The sequence below is a fragment of the Lepisosteus oculatus genome, chromosome 8, assembly GCF_040954835.1.
Source record: "Lepisosteus oculatus isolate fLepOcu1 chromosome 8, fLepOcu1.hap2, whole genome shotgun sequence".
Classification (NCBI taxonomy): Eukaryota; Metazoa; Chordata; class Actinopteri; order Semionotiformes; family Lepisosteidae; genus Lepisosteus; species Lepisosteus oculatus.
Genome location: NC_090703.1, coordinates 1,309,891 through 1,328,688, shown reverse-complemented (window position 1 = coordinate 1,328,688; position 18,798 = coordinate 1,309,891). Strand labels below are relative to the sequence as shown.

The 18,798-nt window shown below is 38.2% G+C and overlaps 1 protein-coding gene across 1 annotated transcript in view; it reads left to right on the top strand.

Annotated features, from left to right (window-relative positions):
* LOC102685600 (protein phosphatase 1 regulatory subunit 37) overlaps nt 1-18,798 on the top strand; it is a 53,697-nt gene that overhangs the window by 20,391 nt on the left and 14,508 nt on the right. The window contains exons 8-11 of the mRNA XM_069192975.1: nt 1,197-1,352; nt 1,498-1,610; nt 5,343-5,484; nt 6,154-6,320. Coding sequence (XP_069049076.1) covers nt 1,197-1,352; nt 1,498-1,610; nt 5,343-5,484; nt 6,154-6,320 — 578 coding nt within the window. The remainder of the gene's footprint in view (nt 1-1,196; nt 1,353-1,497; nt 1,611-5,342; nt 5,485-6,153; nt 6,321-18,798) is intronic.

Sequence of the window (18,798 nt, the reverse complement as noted above, 5' to 3'; positions counted from 1 at the left end):
CACAAAAGCTTTTAAATGTCTTTACTGCACACAAAAAAGGCCAGATTCAGACTGAGCCCATAAAGCTCTGCAAGTTCAAAATGAAGGCAGCAGACAGAGACAGTTTGCGGGAGACTTTCAGAGCCTCGTATCCCATGCTTTGCCTGTCTCTTCCAAGAGATGAATGCCTGTGGGAAACAGAAGAGATTTATTCTCCACTTTTTAGAAATATTGATGGATTCCAATGACTCAAAAGAAGCAGGCTGAATTCTTTGTGCCTTATTGTTTTGTTACTACTACACTTGTAATTTTACGAAGGGACAGATGCAGTTCATTAAGTTGGTAGTGAAAAGAAAGTGAACGGAGTTCCACCTGTGTTCCTTTCTTGCTGAGCCCCACAGTGCTCTGTGTAAGTTCAGCAAAAATAAATCTGTCCCTTTAAACATGTCTTGATTCATTTGGTATTTTGGCTATGCACAGTGTCTTCTCTCTCAGTGGGAGACACGGAGGCTGATCATTGAAATCGATTTGTTGGGTTTGATTGCGCGACTTGGCGGCCTTCACAGTGGAGTCACCTGAATCAATTTCAACGATCAGGCCGTTTGGTTCCCACTGTGTGTGATGACAATGTTGGCATTCCGCATGCAACCAAAAGGCTTGATCAAATCTGCTGAATTGATCGGCGAAAACAACAGTGTGTGACCACCACAAAAAGAAACCCTAAAGACAGCAGTTTTCAGGAGCCTTTCATTGAAATGAAAAAAAAAACTATCCTTTTAAGAGATGAAAAATGGAAGTTGTTTTTATTAAATATGTAATTAGGAAAAATTAAGATAAAACATCAATCAAATTGAGAATATTTCTTTCTATTGTCACTGTTTCGTAATCTAAATTTGATCATTTGCTTTTAAGTTCTTTTTGGAATGCTGGTCCTGTCAGTGTTCATCCACACATACTCAGTTAAGCTCATTAAAACTGCACGTTTTAGCCTTACTCCATTTAAGATCCATATTCTATTTTACATCTGTTTTCAGAAAAAATATGTATTAGATTTAAGGCTGATAAAATAAACTGAGAAAAAGAATTCAGTCAAAACCATACCATTTACCAATACAAGTGCCATTAAAGCAAATCACCTTGATGGAGCCTTTTTTTTATAAATGTAAATGGAATATAAATCACACATTTATTTTGTGTTTTGACTCTATATTTCACAGTTTGTGCTCTGAAGGTGAACTGTGCCTTACAAGAGCTGTACCTTGGAAACAATAAGCTTAACAGCTACCAGGATGCCATGCAGCTGGGAGAACTTCTCAAATATAACCACTGCCTCAAACTGCTGGACTTGAGTAACAACCTTATTTCAGATGCAGGTAAACAATCTGGGTTATCAAATGCCAATAAAGGTAATCACAAAGGCAAATACATACCTCGTTTAACATTTCAATTCATGATGTATACCATAGTTTATGTGATAGTGCACCTACAGTATCTACCTATTTTCCAACTATCTTCTAGGTCTGGAAGAAATCTGCGATGGTTTAAGAGTGCAGAGAAATGGGATTAGAAGTATTGTGCTATGGAACAACCAAATAACTCACAGAGGCATGCTCCATCTGGCTAGCACACTGGTGAGAAATACGGGAAAACTGCACGCGTTTGCTGCACTGCACGTGCCAGGTATATTGGAAGTATGAACCTTGGAGAGTGGAGATAGTAAGTAATTACTACCTAGAAGCCTGAAAAGTGCACTCACTGAGACGCAAGGCAAGGTGAACCTGGTGAATGACTTGGGAGCAGCCCTCTGAAGACATCAGATGCCGCAATGCTTGCGGTTCAGTGCAGCTGTCTGCAAGAATGGACAGTGATCAAAGGTACCTTTGAAGCAGGGTGTGATGCCAAGACTCACAGTGCTGGATGGTACAGAGTCTCTAGGATTTTTATATATTGCACTTATGAGTTGAAATACAAAAAATCCCTGTGGATATTAACAACCTCAGTTAAATAAGGTTAGGTTTTATCTGTCAGTACAATACCATTTAATCCCATCACTTAGCACTTTATTCCATTAGTTATAGTGGCGTTACTCCCCCAGGTTTCTGGAGAATCCCCTTGCCAGAGGACTAGAGGTTTGGTGCTCTTTTGGCAGATTGAATCAGCCACAACTACAACTATGGTGGAATGTCGAATCCAGGGTCCAGTTGCATCAGGTGCATACTGTACAGTAGTTGGCACTGTTCATGTTCTGGACCGACTGCGATTTTTGATGTGCATTTTTTTCAGGAATGGCTGCATCACTTGAGTGCCCTACTCTCCCTTTTTTTTCCAAACTTGACTTCATACCACACTCTCGGGGCCCAGCGAGACAAGAGAATAGTAATATAAAGAGGAAGAAAGAAAGTGGGCACACCAGAAATAGAATGACTTTTCCTCACAGGATATCTTATGTAAAATCCCTAATAATATCCATTCTTCTTCGCCCGCACTGATTGTCAGAATAAACTACACCTTCCGTCATTTGAATGGCGATTGAAAATCAAAAGGATACAAATTAAGGGCCCGTTCTCTTTCATCTCGGATATACACATTCAAGGCTGATCCATCCAGGCCGAAAATAAAGCGGACTTGTTCCATTTCAGTGCCACTGAATAGGAACAGTTTGATTAAATAATAGATATGTGTTTAGGAGGTTTTCTCATGTAGTCTGTGATTAAGAAGGATAACTAGACATTCTTGCGACCATAATGATCATAATTAGAGCAGTGGCTGGTAGTGTCGAATATGACACTGGAAAGGCTGTTATTAACCTTTCGCTGTTTTTTTTTTACTTCTTTTTTTCTGGATGCCTCTAAAAAAATAAAAGCAAAGCATTTGGCCAGAAGTGAATCCTGCTCCAATGTCAAAGAACTTCATTAAATCACCCATTTACCTGCCATCTGAAGTCCTTGGAGCCTTTCAGAATGCAAAGCCTTTATTTTTATTGGTTCTAAATGGCTCATTTCAGATGTATTATCACTGTCATTCTAGAGTGATGCCACATGGCTTATACTATACAGTAGTGTTGCTGCAATTTCAAACTTTTAAGACTGCCGATGTACTAACAACACAAAAACAGATTTTTCATTGTCTATGTAGGTCATGGTAAGATCTAATGAAATAATTACTCAGAATGACAAAGGGAACTGAAGAAAGATTTAATTTAAATTCAGTTTCTTAATCCTATAGCATTTGAATAATTCCAATACATTTTCCCACATAGCAAATGTCTTCAGTCAGCAGTGAAATAATTATTTCTAAACAGGTTTTCACTTTGTGTTCAAGATACTACAGGAAAATTAATTTTGGGATAATATTATATCTGGAAGCATCAACTCTTGCACTTGTCCAGCTCAAAATGTAATCTCATCAATTTAAATATTGAAAAAAACTAGACTAAATAGTGGCAAACGTTAGTAATTAAATTAAATTCTGAAAAAGACTTTGAACTGAAACCTACAGCATACAAAACGTGAAGCTTAACTTGTCATTTATAAAAACATAAGTATGTCTCTTAATTTTAAACATCACAGTGTAATTTATTGAGATCTTGTTTTACAAGCACTAGTATAAATAAACAAATACATACTAGTGAAACCGGATCAGAGAATATGGGACTGTTTGATTAATTATAATTAATTGAGCCCTAGGTATGATTGCAGGTGGATTAGAGTTTCCAAATAAGTGTTAAGCTCATATATAGTCCACTCTATTTCACATTTAAGACATCTTACTGTGAAATAAAATGCTATGAATGTAATTTTACATACACACCACCTTAAATTACAAAAAATGAATCCTAAAAAATTCCAATATATTCACTAATTAGTCTTTCCCTGTAATTATGAGAATGAGTTTACAGCTTGGCACTCTCCCAGAATGTCATGCGGGTAATTTCTGTAGAGAACTATGCATAATAATTTGGCCATAATTTGTCTACTCTTATTACTTTACAAAAAAGAACAGGTGACATTAGAAAGGGGAAAAATGAAAATGGCTCCTACAGAATTTAGCATTTCTTTTCAAGGAGTTTGTGTTTTGCATGTGTAATAATTCTCAGTTTCAATTTACACTAAATGGTGCCCAAAGATCTTTACATTTAAGAATTCTGGCTCTACTGTTTACATTCTAACTCTGAATATTGTAGAGGAAATCCAAGTACTGCAGTTTATAACACTTAAATCCTGAAGACATCAGTAAGCTTGCATAAAACACCGTCTTGATCTGGAAAGCTCGACTTTGTTCTTGGGTGTATTATACTGTCCAAAACTCTGCTGCCTTTCCTGTCCCATGCTGCACACTTCTGAGGTAAATTGCCACCCCAGCTACCGTGTGAAGCACTAGTGATTTTGTAGTCACCCGTCTTTAAATTCAGTCTCAAAACAAATCTTTAGACTCATTTAGCTGTGTTTTGGGGGATGTTATCTGGTGCTCAAGCAGTGTGACAGTAAGACAGATCTCCTAGCCCTCACTCCGTTATGTAACGTCATGGAGCTCTGATGGTCTCCCTTGCCACATTGGTGCTTCTGGTTTATATAGCTGCTAATCAGGCTTCAAAATCTGTAGCTCCTAATTTGCTCTGGTGGGACAGTTCCGGGCTTTTGGCACATGCAGACTGAGGTTCAATTTGTCCCAATTGTTTCCAAATAATCTAGGCACCTCTTTTTTCATTAATCAGTTGCTTGTTTTTCAGTTGACAACATACTATGCTGTTTAAAAAGCTCGGTACTATTTCCAGTTATATGTAGTATTTTTTTTAGCAGAGAACATTTGCCAAATACTGTACATATAATATCCATGTAGTATTTATGAGAAGTTATATTATAGCAGTGATTGTTAAATAGTTCTGTTTCACAATTCTGAGTGGCAGAGCTGTTGAAAAAAAATCCTTCTAATGCTGTTTTGCAAAATTTAAATTTGCTGCCAAAGATAGCCATTTTGCACTTAGGACTCACCAGCATGACATAGCTAACATCAGCCAGTGACAAAAGGATTTCTATGTGCCTTTTAATGCAGACAGAACTAGAAGTCTGTTTAGATGATTGTGACTCTCGCTATTGTGAAACAGCGAGAGCTAATTAGTATTCAGGATTTTCATGCTTCGTAGAGACTTGCTCTTAATAAAATAAGTTTCTGAGTGGACAGATGGACAGGTGATACAGTATTTATGTAGACTGGTGATGTGCGTATTGTATATATGGTAGACAAGTGAAACAGTGGATTGTTGTGTCTGAATGAAAATGTTTCATTCTTATAGTACAGTAACTTTAATGCATTGTAATGCATGAAACCCTTATTCTACAACCTGGTAATATAATTTATTTCAGCCCTGTGTCACAACCCTTGAAACACTGAATCTTGGCCACAACAATATCCAGGACAAAGGCATCCAAGAGCTTAAGGAAGGTCTGATAGCTAACCGATCTCTTCTGCAGCTTGGACTGGCCTACACTGGAATCACTTGTGAAGGTAAAGATTCTCTTTAGTTTTCATCTGGGAAGCTGGCTTACATTATCAGTATTTTAACGTTTTTTTTCCGTACATGTTGTGTCCGATACTGTATATGTCCTGTGTGTCAGCAGTTGTTTATTTTCACTTTTATATTTACTGGACTCATCACCCATGCTCTTGGAGACAGCTTTTGGAGAGACGCCTTAAAATGAGCTGTTCCTTGAAACCTGATTAACTTTATATGGAGCTCTCTGTGAAATCCTGAGATGAACATATGAAAAAAGACATGAACAAATCCAAGAGTTAAAAGCACTGATAAAAGTAAAATAGTTGCAGCGGTGTGGCTTTCTGCTGTGGAGACTTTAGTGAAAAAACAGCCTTCAAACTGCCATTTTTTCATTAATTACCAGCTGCAAAGAATCAATACATAATTCTTCTGATTTTTTAACGGTGTTATTAAATTAAAGTTAGTGGCCTCGTTTTTATACTAAGTCATCAGCATTAAGATAATAAGGTCAGTTTAGCATTTTTCTCTTTATATTTAAATTTAAAAAGTTTTAAAAACTTTTATTAAAAAGCTGTGAAATCAACAAATCAATTTGGAAATAAGCGAAAGAACCGAGCGGTTTTGTAAAGTTTTTTTTAGCACTTTAGCCGCAAGAAGTTAAATTCAGAAATCACTTCTAGGTGCTGTAGCTACAGCAGAATTCATCGTCGAGAGTCTTCGCATCCAGAGGCTCGACGTGCGAAAGAATTTGATCCGAGCAGCGGGCCTGATGGCTCTGTCCTTGGCACTCAGAATAAACCACTCACTGATCAGGGTGGACTTGGATAAAAAACCGAAGAAAGAGAAGGTAAGCCAGCCTACTGTCCCATGTTGGCAACATGCAGTACACATGCGCTGCGCAGGTGGGCTTCCCGTGCGTAAAACTCGCCTAGGTGTCCGGAGCGTGTCTGACAGTTGCTCGTTTGTTTCTAGAAATTACAAAGATTTTTTTGAATCATATCCATTTTAACAGCAGAATAACAAAAACTAATTTAAACTACGTTACTCCGTGCATCAAATTGTTTTTAGTTTCAGTACCTGTAATTAGATAGACTTCTGAAACCCACGAATTAGCCGCGTCTGTGTAAAAAAAAACAGCAGAAATTAAAAAAATATTATTGGTATTCACCACTACTATCTGGGGGAAAAGGATGGAGATTTTGCTTGTGTTGTTAAACCAAGTGCAGCCGAATCTATCGGTTGAGCACTGAAGCCCAAGATTAAAATGAAGGGGTTGTAATAACATTTTGACACTGACACAGGAGTAGATTCTGTGTTTTGCATTTCCAGGCCTTGGATGTAATTTGCCAGGTTAACATACAATCTGAGCAAAGCAAAACAACTTTGCAGAATATTTTGGGGAAGTATAATTAGGAAGTAAATATGTGCTGCTCTTTTTTCTGAAGCATATTTTGCACTGCAGTCTGTGCAGTGATACTCTTTCCTTGTTCCTCACACTCAGCCCTTGAGCTTTGTTTGTGATGACACACTTAACTAGGAAGATGAAAAAAACAAGTGAGAAATGAGAGAGTAGAAAAAGGCAGATGGTGTAAATCAGATATGAAAAAAATAGTTATTTGGTTTGTGGGAAATTGCATTTTTAAATATATTCAAAAGGGAGCATTTTATTAGTATTTGCAGAAACTATATGTTTATATATTTCCTGTATTTACATTTAGTAACTCCACTGTCATTTTGTGGTTTTTCATGATTTTTCTATATGAGGTAGGCCGCCCATTTATGAATTGGTTTTAAAGCAATCTCCTAACAATTTCATGGAAATGATTAGTACAACAGTAATGTGCATCTATCCTCAACCACAAACAAGTCTTGTGAGTGTCATTAAGACACAAAAGCAAAACTTTTATTCAGTCTGCTTTTAAAACAATACACCAGTTCTTCTGGCGTGCATTTTTTATGATTCTGTTAAGGCCTAAGGAATATGATGCCACAACTTTAATGCAATGCCCCTGCTGGATTAAAAAAAATAATTAAGCTTACTTGCCATCTGTTTGTCATGATTTTATCTTCACTAACTTATTTGCATATTAAAGCATTAATTAAATTCTCTAAGGAAAGTGTGCTTACTTTAAAATTAACTCTAAAGCCTGTTTGTGCGAATGCCTTAAAACTTCTTTCCTTCATCTTTTGTACCACCTTCACATTTATTTTCATCCACAGGCTAAGCAATATCTGTCCTTTCTCAATATTACTTGTTTTTATTATTTCATTACTATTTCAATGGGTACATTCGATAAACATGTGGGTGCAACAGGAAGTGTTTTATGTTAATTTATGTTGCTAACGAATGATTTATTGGATGTCCATTGCAGCTGCCTGAGTGTATATAACATTGGTTAATTAAAAAAAGAGAATCATGCAGGTTGAGTAAGAAGTTCACACAACATACCTAATAATGGAGGCAGTGGTATTCGTTTTACGTACTGTTCTAAGAAAAGAAGATTCTGTAGCTGTGTCAGGAAAAACAGGCTTACATCATTCAACTGTATGACAAATGAAATAAGGGTATCTCATAATGTAAGTTATCACAGCTCTTTCTATTTGCATCTTTATCAGAGATTTTGGGATTTTGCTATTCATATTAAATATCCATTCCAACTGCAGTAAGAACGCACTCTAGCCTGTTAAGGAGTAGTGACACAGCTGTGTTTTGTTAGAACATTTCATAGTGGTTGGGGATGACCCATGATAGTATTACACACATACTTTCAGCAGAATGCAGCAGGTAATCAGATATAGGTAGCTGATGCAATCCAGTCTAATTCCCCAGGCTTGTAAAATATGTTAATAAATTGCTGCAGCAGTTTATCCCATAGGGCTCTAGGTTGATCAAATACACCCCTAAGCATGTTTGAGAATTCAGAACCTCAGTGGATACTTTCTCCCGCTAATATAATTAGAAAAAAGAGGGTAAAAAGAAAAGGGAATTTTACATGTAGTGGCAGCCCTTGGTTCTGTGTATAAAAATAGGTGTCATGGAGGAAATATTTAGTCCCTCTCTTCTTTGATGAAAAAGTCCCTCTTCTATTTGATCCTCAGCCTTTTTTGTCATTAATTATTAATTATTTATTCATGTAAAATATTCATAAGGAGTAGTCTTCAGAAATGCAACATTCAGAGGGCACGTCTGTAGCTCTTGTAAGGTGTTATCTGTTTATTTGTCTTGACTATCTCCAGAGGATTTTGCCAGCCTAACAGATACATAGATTGACTGAGTCTGTCTTAGCCAGAGAGCAGAAGGTTACGCCTTTTATTTTAGTTTCCCTACTCTTCAAGCGCAGACCTCAGACCGCTAATGAAATTATCCTAGTCATTTAACAGAAAAGGGTACCATACTTTCTGTAAAAAAAAGTGTTTAATTTTTTCCCGTTCTTTCAGTAAGATTAATTTTAATTTCATTCGCACAGAGTATAATTAAAAGTGAGAAGCTCTGATTGGAATAAGATAAGCAGCCTGTTGGGAATAGGATAAAGAGAAGAAGGAAATGCTTTTTATCATGAATGTTTAACCACTTTGTCATGTTGCCTAACTATCTGAAACTGGTAGCTGACCATGCATGGAGCAGGAACAGGTCCAGCTTGGGACTGTTGACAGATATCGAGAGCCAGAACAGCTCATGACACCACTGCTCCCCGGCAAAGCAGGCTGGGTAAAAGGGAAGCTTCTGACTTTGACAGGTCAGTAATTTTGATGACCTGATCATTTGTCTGGATTATGGCAAATGCATGTCAAGAAAAGGGGGTGATCTACAGGTCCTAAATGTGAACCAGACAATGCCGCACTGTGCTTCTGCAGGATCCAAGCCTCCGGTTTTTAAACCCTCGCACATACCCAGTGAATGGGACCCGGAGTGAGTCGTTGGTGTAGTCTGTGATGAAACCCAGCCTGGCTGCTCTCTTGATGAATTAAAAAAAAAGGCATATTTGCCAGCTGTGTAACTTACTGCAGCTCTCATTTGCATATTAAAGCATTAATTAGCCCCTCTGAGCGCCTGTGCACGGATAGTGTAATCATTGGACATGTAGTCGCTCGGGATGGCTCCCTGGTGCCGTCCTGGGGGAGGCAGAGCAGCTCTGCCTGGGTCTCTGGGTGGTGGTGTTGACCATGTGGAGCGTGTTTGTCGGCTTTGTTTCCCAGCTCAGAGGGGATGTAGTAGTGCGTTGCTCAGTTTTTAGCTTTTCCAGGCTCTTTGAAGTGTCACATTTGATCTGTCTCCCTGTCAGTTTAATAGCTCCACTCTTCCTGGTGCTGTAGTCAGAGGTGTGACCTGCAGTTTCACATTAAACAGGGGAGAAGGGAGGATAAAATAACTATAAAGTCTGGTGCTTTAAACTGCTGCCGCACAGGTGGCAGCACCTGTTTTGAGTCTGGAAAAATTGTACAAGCTGGGGTGGTTGAAACCATGGGTACTGCAGCACAACCAGTGCAGAGCATTGGGTAGATCTGTGTGAATTTATGCCCCTGAGAAGTTTAATAATAAAAGCAGATTGTTGTTCATAGGCAGGAGGTTTTTAAAATTCTATGAGTCTATGTCATTTGTTCTTGTTATTCTTTTTTTATTGAAAGATGCTTTATGAGTGTTACCAGCTCTCCTCCCACCCCTGTATAACCTAGGACAAGTAGAACCCTATCCTAATGAGAGTTGGTGTGCAGTGGTGACTCAGAGTGTGGGTGTGTGATACAGGCGGGGGTCACACTGGAACAGCTGACAGAATCAGGATTTTATTGACAAGGGGAGACTTGCCCCTGGCCCTTAGCACTGACCTTTAGAGAGTTTCAGTATTTAAAGCATCTTCTAAATAAACCCATTATGTCAAATGTTTAAATTCTTAATTAATAAACCCCGGGTTGCAAGGACAAGAGAAAGCTCGGTGAAAAGATCTGGTGCAAAGTAACCTCCTTGGGACAGACTGCCTCGGTGGTGGAGACCAGCGAAGATTAGACCTCTCGCTCCCCCAGATGGCGATCACTTCCTCTTTCCAAAACGTGTTCACTTCCTCCTCTTTGTCTATCGCTCCTTGTCTTTATTCCTGTGTCCACACATGTGACCACTGTTCTAGATATTCGGAGCCTTGTCTGTGTGCACGCAGCTATAAGTGCAGTACTAAGACTGTAACATGAGCTGAAATCCATAAATTATCAACCCCTCAACAATCTAGTCAAGTCTAATTTCAGAATTGAATTAGATATTTGCAGGCCAAATGTGTGTGCTGACATCAAGAAAGCACATGCATTGTTTGCTTAAAGGTGAAAAGAATTACTTAGTGACGACTATCAGTTTAATCGAAACAGCATTTTTTTTTTTCAAAATCCTTAGCAAAGGTTCAGCAGACTCTGCCACCAGGGAGTACCACTTAGACAAAGTTACATCACCTCAGACTATTTTTCTTCTGTGTATGCAAGCTTGCAGACCTGTCAGATGTGTCAGTGTGTCTGCAGGGAAACATGAGAGCCATGTTTCTTTCTCAGATTGCATAGAATCCATCAAGTTGGCAATGAATAAATAAATGCCAAATTCTGCATACTCTGAATACATTTACCATGTACAATTCCATTAAGCCACAGTGTGCATTGTGGAAGTCATATGAAACAGATAAAGTAACTTTACAGTTATCTTAGAGATCCATCACTGAGCACAAGTTGTGTCATGTTGAGTCTTATGATATAAACTTAAATATTAGCATTTGCTGATATTATTACTCCGGACTAGGCCTGAATTCAGCCATAAAGACTGCTCATTGATGCCTTTTCATTTGGTTGCCAGAGCCTTTCATTACCTAATGTAAACCTTCCATTGAGTGCTAGGTTTGGTGAATTCCCTAAACCAAGATAATATTACTAGCTTGTATTTTATTGTTCTCTCAATTCATACTAAGAGTATATTAGGACAAAAATAAATCAATAAATCAACTTATAATTAAAAAACTATATATGTGATATAAAACATTCAGTTTCTTTGACAGTGTACAGTTAAGATTGCTTACCGTGACAGAGGTTTTTTCTTATGAAGCTCTTCATGAAGATATCCTTTTCTTTTTAGTTCTGATTCTTAAGCCTGCTCTTTACTCAAAATACTGGAGGCAAACCAAGCTTAATGACTTAGCAAGTCAAAGGCTGCGAACGTAAAAACATAAGAAAAAGGCGAGAAGAGGTCATTCAGATCATTTAGTCCATTTAGTTCCTATTAACTAATGAATTGATTGGTATCGTTCTTAGACACCAGGGTATTCACCTGAACAACATGATTTTTTGACATGTCATGTACTCCCACAAATGATGTGCTTTAAATATCCTTCTCAATAGTTTACATTTGTATCCTCTGTTGCTTCTGAAGAAGTTCATTGGATTGGCTTTGTCAATGAGGTCCCATTAAGTCTCCTGAATGTACTGATTCAGATTCTTTTACCTGTCATGTGGGTTATTTCTTTGTGCCCAGGAATGATGGTTGCTCTTCTCTGAGCAGATCCCAGAACAGTAACATTTTTTGTAACAAGTTGTACAAAGTGCATGCTATCTTGCACACTGTACTAGTGCATTGTACAGTTTTTAGATACGATCCATTGATTTTAATTCTATACTTTTAACTATGCAGTCTAACAGCAACACTTCTCGAGAGAGAAAGGCACTGCAGAGAATGGTGAATGTGGCCCAGAAGATCACCGGCTGTGGTCTCACAGAGATTAAACAGCTCTATGAGGACTGCTGCCGTGGTAGAATTCTTGTCATCATTGAGGACAGTCACCACCCCGGGCATGAGCTCTTCACCCCACTGCCCTCAGGCAAGAGATACGAGAGCATATGGACACTGACCACTAGATTCTTCAATAGCTTCTATCCTCAAGCAGTGAGATTGGTGATCACATTTGGCCATGCCCCTCTGACCACACCTACACCATCTACCTCATTATGATTTCTTATTTATTGCACAACTGCAGTAACTGTGTACATGTCTGCATTGTTGACATTCAAGCAGTTTACTTGTTTACTTGTACATTGTCTACTGTTTGTTTGCATATTGTCTGGATTCACTGTCTGCACTTTGTGTTGTTTCATTTTTTTAACAATCAAGAGACTTACTGTAAGTAAGAATTCCATTGTACCAGTACATGTACCGGTTACATATGGCAATAAAGTTCAAGTTCAAGTTCAAGTTCAAGTAACATCTTGTTTTGTTTTTTATTGCTTCCCCACATTGCTTGGAAGATAAAATGATGGTTCTACGTAAGCACCTGTGCCAAACTCATTCAGTGGCATCTTCAAGTTTGGTGTTTCACATATTATATTTATAGTTTATCTCTTTATACCTGCATGCAACGTCCTACGCTTGTCTCCATTAGCTGTGGGCGTCCAGGTATTTGTGCACTGCTGAATTTGGTCTGATTCTTTTTGAATTTATTTTGCAGCTGCTACAGTGTTTGCTAATCCTCCTAGTTTGGTGCCATCTGTGAACTTTATTCATCTGCTATAAATTAGGAAGTGCAATGGTCCTTAAGATGGATTCCTGAGGTACTCCACTTATCTGTAGCCTGTTCACTGTCCATGAACAAATTCCTAGTCCAATATCTACTGTACATTACCTTGAACACCTACTTCCTGGATATTGTGAATTAATCTTCATAATAATTCGTTCTTGCAAATTAATGCTATGGTCTTTTTGATTCTATGACTGTTGTTTCCTCAAGACTCAACTTCAGTGAAGCAAGATAGTTAAGCATGCCTTTTCTAAATTATTGCTGACACTCTCCTAGAAACCTTTTGACTTAAAAATGCTCCTCTAGTTCAGTTCACAAGTAAGAGAAGTAAAACTTATTGATCTAGAATAACACGGCTCATTTTTGTCACCCACTTTATGGATGGGGGCTGCATTAGCCGTTCTCCACTCAGTGGGTTGAAAATCCACCCAGAGCTTTGTTAATGAACAGTGATTGACATCTCTTGTTTCCTTAAGTACAGTTCGGAGAATACCATCAGGCCCTAGAGATTTGATTATCTTTAGTGTTTCTAGTGTTTCACTTTTTCTTCTATGATGATACTGTTAAATACAGAGCTTATAATACATCAGTTATTCCTTTTTATCACCTGTAAGATCTCTTATCAGAGATCTTGGTCTCTGATATGCTTTACTTCATTTTATGCTGTTCTGTTGCTATTGAATTTATTAAATAATAAAGCCAAATAAAAACAAGCTGTAGCATAAACTCTTGTACAACATTATTTTCTGTCACTGTGCCTTAGTTCAGTGAAAATGCATCAGAATACTTCAGAACAATATACAGTCTGCAGTATAATTTAAGAAAGTATTATCAAGTTCAAAACTGCTTACCTGAAGTTTGCATCGAGCTTATACTTTGTAAACAAAACAATGCTGGCTGCAAATAAGCAGCAGGCAGTTTTTTTAACTTGAACAGTTTCCATCAACTAAAGAGAGATGCTTAGAAGTCTGAGCTTTCATTTCTAAGTACTTTTCTTTCAGGTCTTTGCATTTTTTTTTCAATTCCACAAGGTCATGCTGTGCTAACAGAACTTACAGTTCACAGTTATAAATTGCATTTGATAACACAGTGCCATGAATTAGCACTATCACCTTTCAACAGAAGGTTATTAGTGTTACTTCGTGCCGCTACGTGTTTCGCTGGAGTCCGTCTGCTTTGAGCATGATTTTTTTTTTATCAACAGTCAGGCACTGCAAAGCGGGGTCCGATTCTCAGTAACTCCAGCTGGAGCGACTGCGCTGTAGAGGATGTTCCCCGCTGTGTGGAGTGTAGCAGTCTCGGGCCTTGTCACGCTGTCCCTGCCTGCACGGGCACCATGGAGAGGAGCTAATTGGATTTGTTGTCACCTTCAGTAGCTGCCAGGAGCTGGCGTCTGCTCCGGTTAGAGATGAAGACATCACCATGACAGGACCCCGGAAAAGGATCAGCTGTTATCCTGGGTACCTCTAATAAAGTCATGGTTGTAATGTCCAAGTGGACAGACTCAGGCCAGCTGTTCAGTGCGTTTCAGGGGCAGGCTTAAGGAAGAGGGGACATGGCACCCCAGCCCACAACGTCGCAGAGAGCCGAAATGCCCACAGCATTCCCAAAACAATGTGTCACTCAACAGCAGTTAGAGGACAGCACCTCCTCAACTACAAGGGCTTTGTTCATGTTGCTGTTGCTGCTGCCTCTGCAGGCTGACACAGCGAGCGTGGCTTTCACACTGACGCTGTCTGAACATGTGGTGCGATGTGCTATCTCAGGCAGTGCCACATGTTGGAAGTTTAACATCTTTTATTAGAGCTGGATTTAGAAAGAAAGACAAAAGAATCCTCAGCCTTGCGTTGGGCAATGTCAGGTGCATGTTGTAGCTGCTGTTTGTGTTGGAGTCAGAGTTCTTTTAATTCTTTCACTGTGCTTCTAGGTTGCTTGTTTTGGTATTTTCTACCCATCCTTAAAAAAAAGTTTTCTTTCTATTCACTCTTATCTTCTCGGACTGCTTCTTCTCCTGTTTATTATCATTCTTAGAAGTAGTTTAAGGATACCCTGTATCGTTTGTCCTGTTGTTTTGTGAATTTGTGATAAATATGTCCTTTATAGAAATATGCTTATCATTTTTTTAACATCCTGCAAAGCATAGTGGAGTGACAGAGCAGTGGGAGCAGTAGAGTGTAGCAGAATGAGCTGTGTCATCACGTCTCTATTTTTCATTATACTGAGGCAGTGTGTGTTTCTGGCTGGAAAAATAGTGACACAGTGACTTAACTGTCATTTCTGTAAGCTCTGTCCCTCAGAGTTTGTTTTTAATATTCAGTGCAATAGATATCATATTCACTTTACCTTGCTGTGGTAGAATAATATGAAATAATATTTTAAAGAATAGAATCAGAAACCTTGCAGAAGTGTAGTTTGTGTAGTTCTTCAAGATGCTTTGCTGCAGCCGCTTAGGTTTCTTACTTACTATACAGAGTGCTCTGACTTCAGCATGTTGGCTTGGAAATATGAAACAGTTTACAAAATAATTAATTAAACTACATAGTTCTTATTTTAATAATATGTAGTTCTTGACAGTTGTTCCCAACACATTCATATTTATAACTAAACTGAGTGTATAAATGTTTTTCCTAGTTCAAAATATCAATTTGTACATTATTGTTTTGTTACAGATGTACAGGTGAGGCATTAAGAGTGTGTTTTTCGGGAGATTGCACTAACTGCTGTACAATAACACACACAGGGCGTTACGCACATGGTAAACAGAAGTAAAAAGACAAAGAAAAAAGCACAATAAATTAACCCTGTAAAGTAAAACCCAGGAGTAAAATTACAATTTGCATCAATAGCTTAATGAAAAAAGTACAATGAAAAAACAGATGTGAATCTGCCCACAAGAGGATCTGTTGTCCACTGTGAGGGCTGGTCTTCAGCACGCAGCACTAAATCAGCAGATCTCAGATTAAGAGTTGGACTCTACCATTCAATAAGTCCACTCTTTATCTCGCTGGGTACCTGTTCTATTGACAGTGACATGGGAATGGAGTTACAGTATGTGCAGCTGCAGAGTTGTTTTAGTTGACCCAAAGGTCACGGGTTTCTTGACATTCTGAAGCCTTTTCAGTACCTTAAATCCCCCAATAAGAAAGCTGTTACAAAAGTCTAATGTCTATGAAATAAAAGCATGTAGAGCTTTTTTTAGCATCACATAGGCGAAGACAGCAAAGATATAATCAAGCAGTGTTTTGCAGATGGAAGAAAGATACACTTGTGAAGTTCCTAACATGTGCTTCAACTGACAAACAGAATAAAAAGTAACACCAAGATTTCTAACTTTGATCAAGGGCTTTATTTCACAACCATCAATAACAACACTGAAGTTAGGAACTTTGATGTTGGGAGCCTGTGGGCATAGCATCAGATTTGTCTCAGTTTAGCTCATTTTATTTTTTAAGCCAAACACTGTATCCCTCAAAATAATGGTACAGTAGATATGTGATGATCTGAGATGATCATTCAGGAAATAGTCAAATATATCATCTATAGCCAAGGTGATAGTTATTCAGCCAAGATGCAACCTACTGCTGTTTCAGGAGGATCCCCTACTAGAATGTATCCAGAAACCCCATTTGAGAGATAATAGGAAGGCAGTGTCTCTGAAACCCAGAGAAGAGGCTGCATCTCTTGTAATCTGTCTCCATCAGGGGTATAACACGTTTAATTGTCTGTATTATTACTTCATATTTATATCTTGTGCAAGAAGTATATGAAATTGACAATTTATTTAGCAGTTCTTTTGATGTTTTGTGTAGTTGGTCACCTGAGCACCATGACTGTTTCACTCTCAATGTGACATGCAGTCTTTTGCTGAAGACTTGGTTGTTGTGCAAACCCACCTTTCAAAAACATTTAAAATCAAGATGTCATTTTGGAAAGGAGACAGAAATAAATACACATCTAACAGAGATTGAGTCATTTTAACCAAAGATAATTATTTTGTATTCTCTTTTTGTCAAGCAATTATTTTCCACTAGTTTTGTACTGTTTTCTTTTGATTTCTGTCTTCAAAAAACTTCTATTGCCTTAGGAACTGATCTTGCGTGATTATAATTAAGCTCTTCAAGGTCATAACAATATTGTAACACTAATATAAAATACTCTAGTGAGCACATGAGATGTGTCTCAGTATTTATTATTGTACTTAAATGTTCAAAGTCATTTAAGAATATTCCAGGAGTGGTATTGTGTAGATTACATTTCCTCCCTTATGTCCCCCTGGACTTGCAACATATTCTGTTTTGTTCATGTTCTTTGAGTAACAGCACTGCGCTGACAGCCAGCAGGACCGTGTGGAATCCTGGTCCTGGAGGGGTGGTATCTGCAGCTCTTCGAGGTCTCCTTAAAGCAGCAGCACCTGTAAATTGGTCTAGCTAAGCCAGCAGCCAGCTTGTGAAGAGAGATGAGTTGGAATGTAAGGACTGGGCATTCCTTGTGAAAACAGTACATGAAAAAGTGTAAGACCGGCCTGTCCAGTCCTGTTCCAGCAGGAGTAGTGTGTCTGCAGGTTTTTATTTCAACTTCGCTCTTGATGAGCTACATTAAATCATTATTAGCTTAATTGGACCATTTTACCAGCTTTTCTGTACTCCAGGTGCTGCTGCTTTAAAGTGCCCGATAAAGATGGACGTCTCAGGTGTGAAAGTGAAGTTCCAGTCTGACCTGGAGCAGGGTGGCATTAGGACTGAATGTTGCCCACATTACGACCAACAGCACTTCATTCTTACAAGAATGAAGAGACACATTAAAACATATATGTGTATGTTGTTTCTAATGTATGCTATTTCTGTTATAAAAATAAGTTTAAGTGAAATTATTCAAAAAATTAGTCTAATTCTGCAGCACAGTGATTTGAAGAGGAAGGAAAAAAATATCAGTAATTGGGAAAATGTTGGTTCTGCAGGACTAGACATTCTATACTCAGGGGATCAATTACAGAAACACTCATTCAGCTCTTTCTATTCAAATGAACACCTGAAGAGTGGGGTCTCAGTGGTTTTAAAAGCTTGGGATATTACTAGATAAATGTTAGTCCAATAAAGAGCTCATCAACGGCAATTTGTATGCATTTAAGCTGACAGCAAAAAGGCTTTTTTAATTGTTTTGTCCTTTTTTCCCTTTTTTATTTCACACATTTAAGGAAACAGGTAAACTATTGTATATTTGCAAACGCTGACCAACATTTATAAAATGCAGGTAGCTTTGGGCAGGTCGGACTTTGTTTCCTTGTAGAACATGCAAGGTTTGTTGTTTAGCTGTATTGTCTGTTCCATGCTTGGTGGATTACTTGCCTTCAGTCCACCAGGTAGGCCAGACAGACTGACAAGCAGATGGGAGTAAGTCCCATCCAGTGACGCAAATAAAGAGAAATAAAAACTCTTGACATTTTATATCATCATAAGAGTGTGTATGTGATTGATGTTCACAATAACTTACATGTATACATGAGGGTCATTAGAATGCCAACCAATCAGTCATTCAAATAGTCAATTAATCAATTAATTACATGCTCAATGATATTTAATAAAAAAGGTTTTTCTCAAAGAAGCTCTCAAAGCCTGAGAAAGGATTGAAATTATAGCTTAAACATCATTTTCCTTCTGTCCCTCAAGCAGATGATAAACTAAAGCGAGGTTCAGAATCTGTACAAAGATACAAAAAGAGACCTGCTGTTCTCATACACAGTTAAAATATGCACTTTTTTCTAAAGGCTGAATATAATTGTCTTTTCCAGGTTCT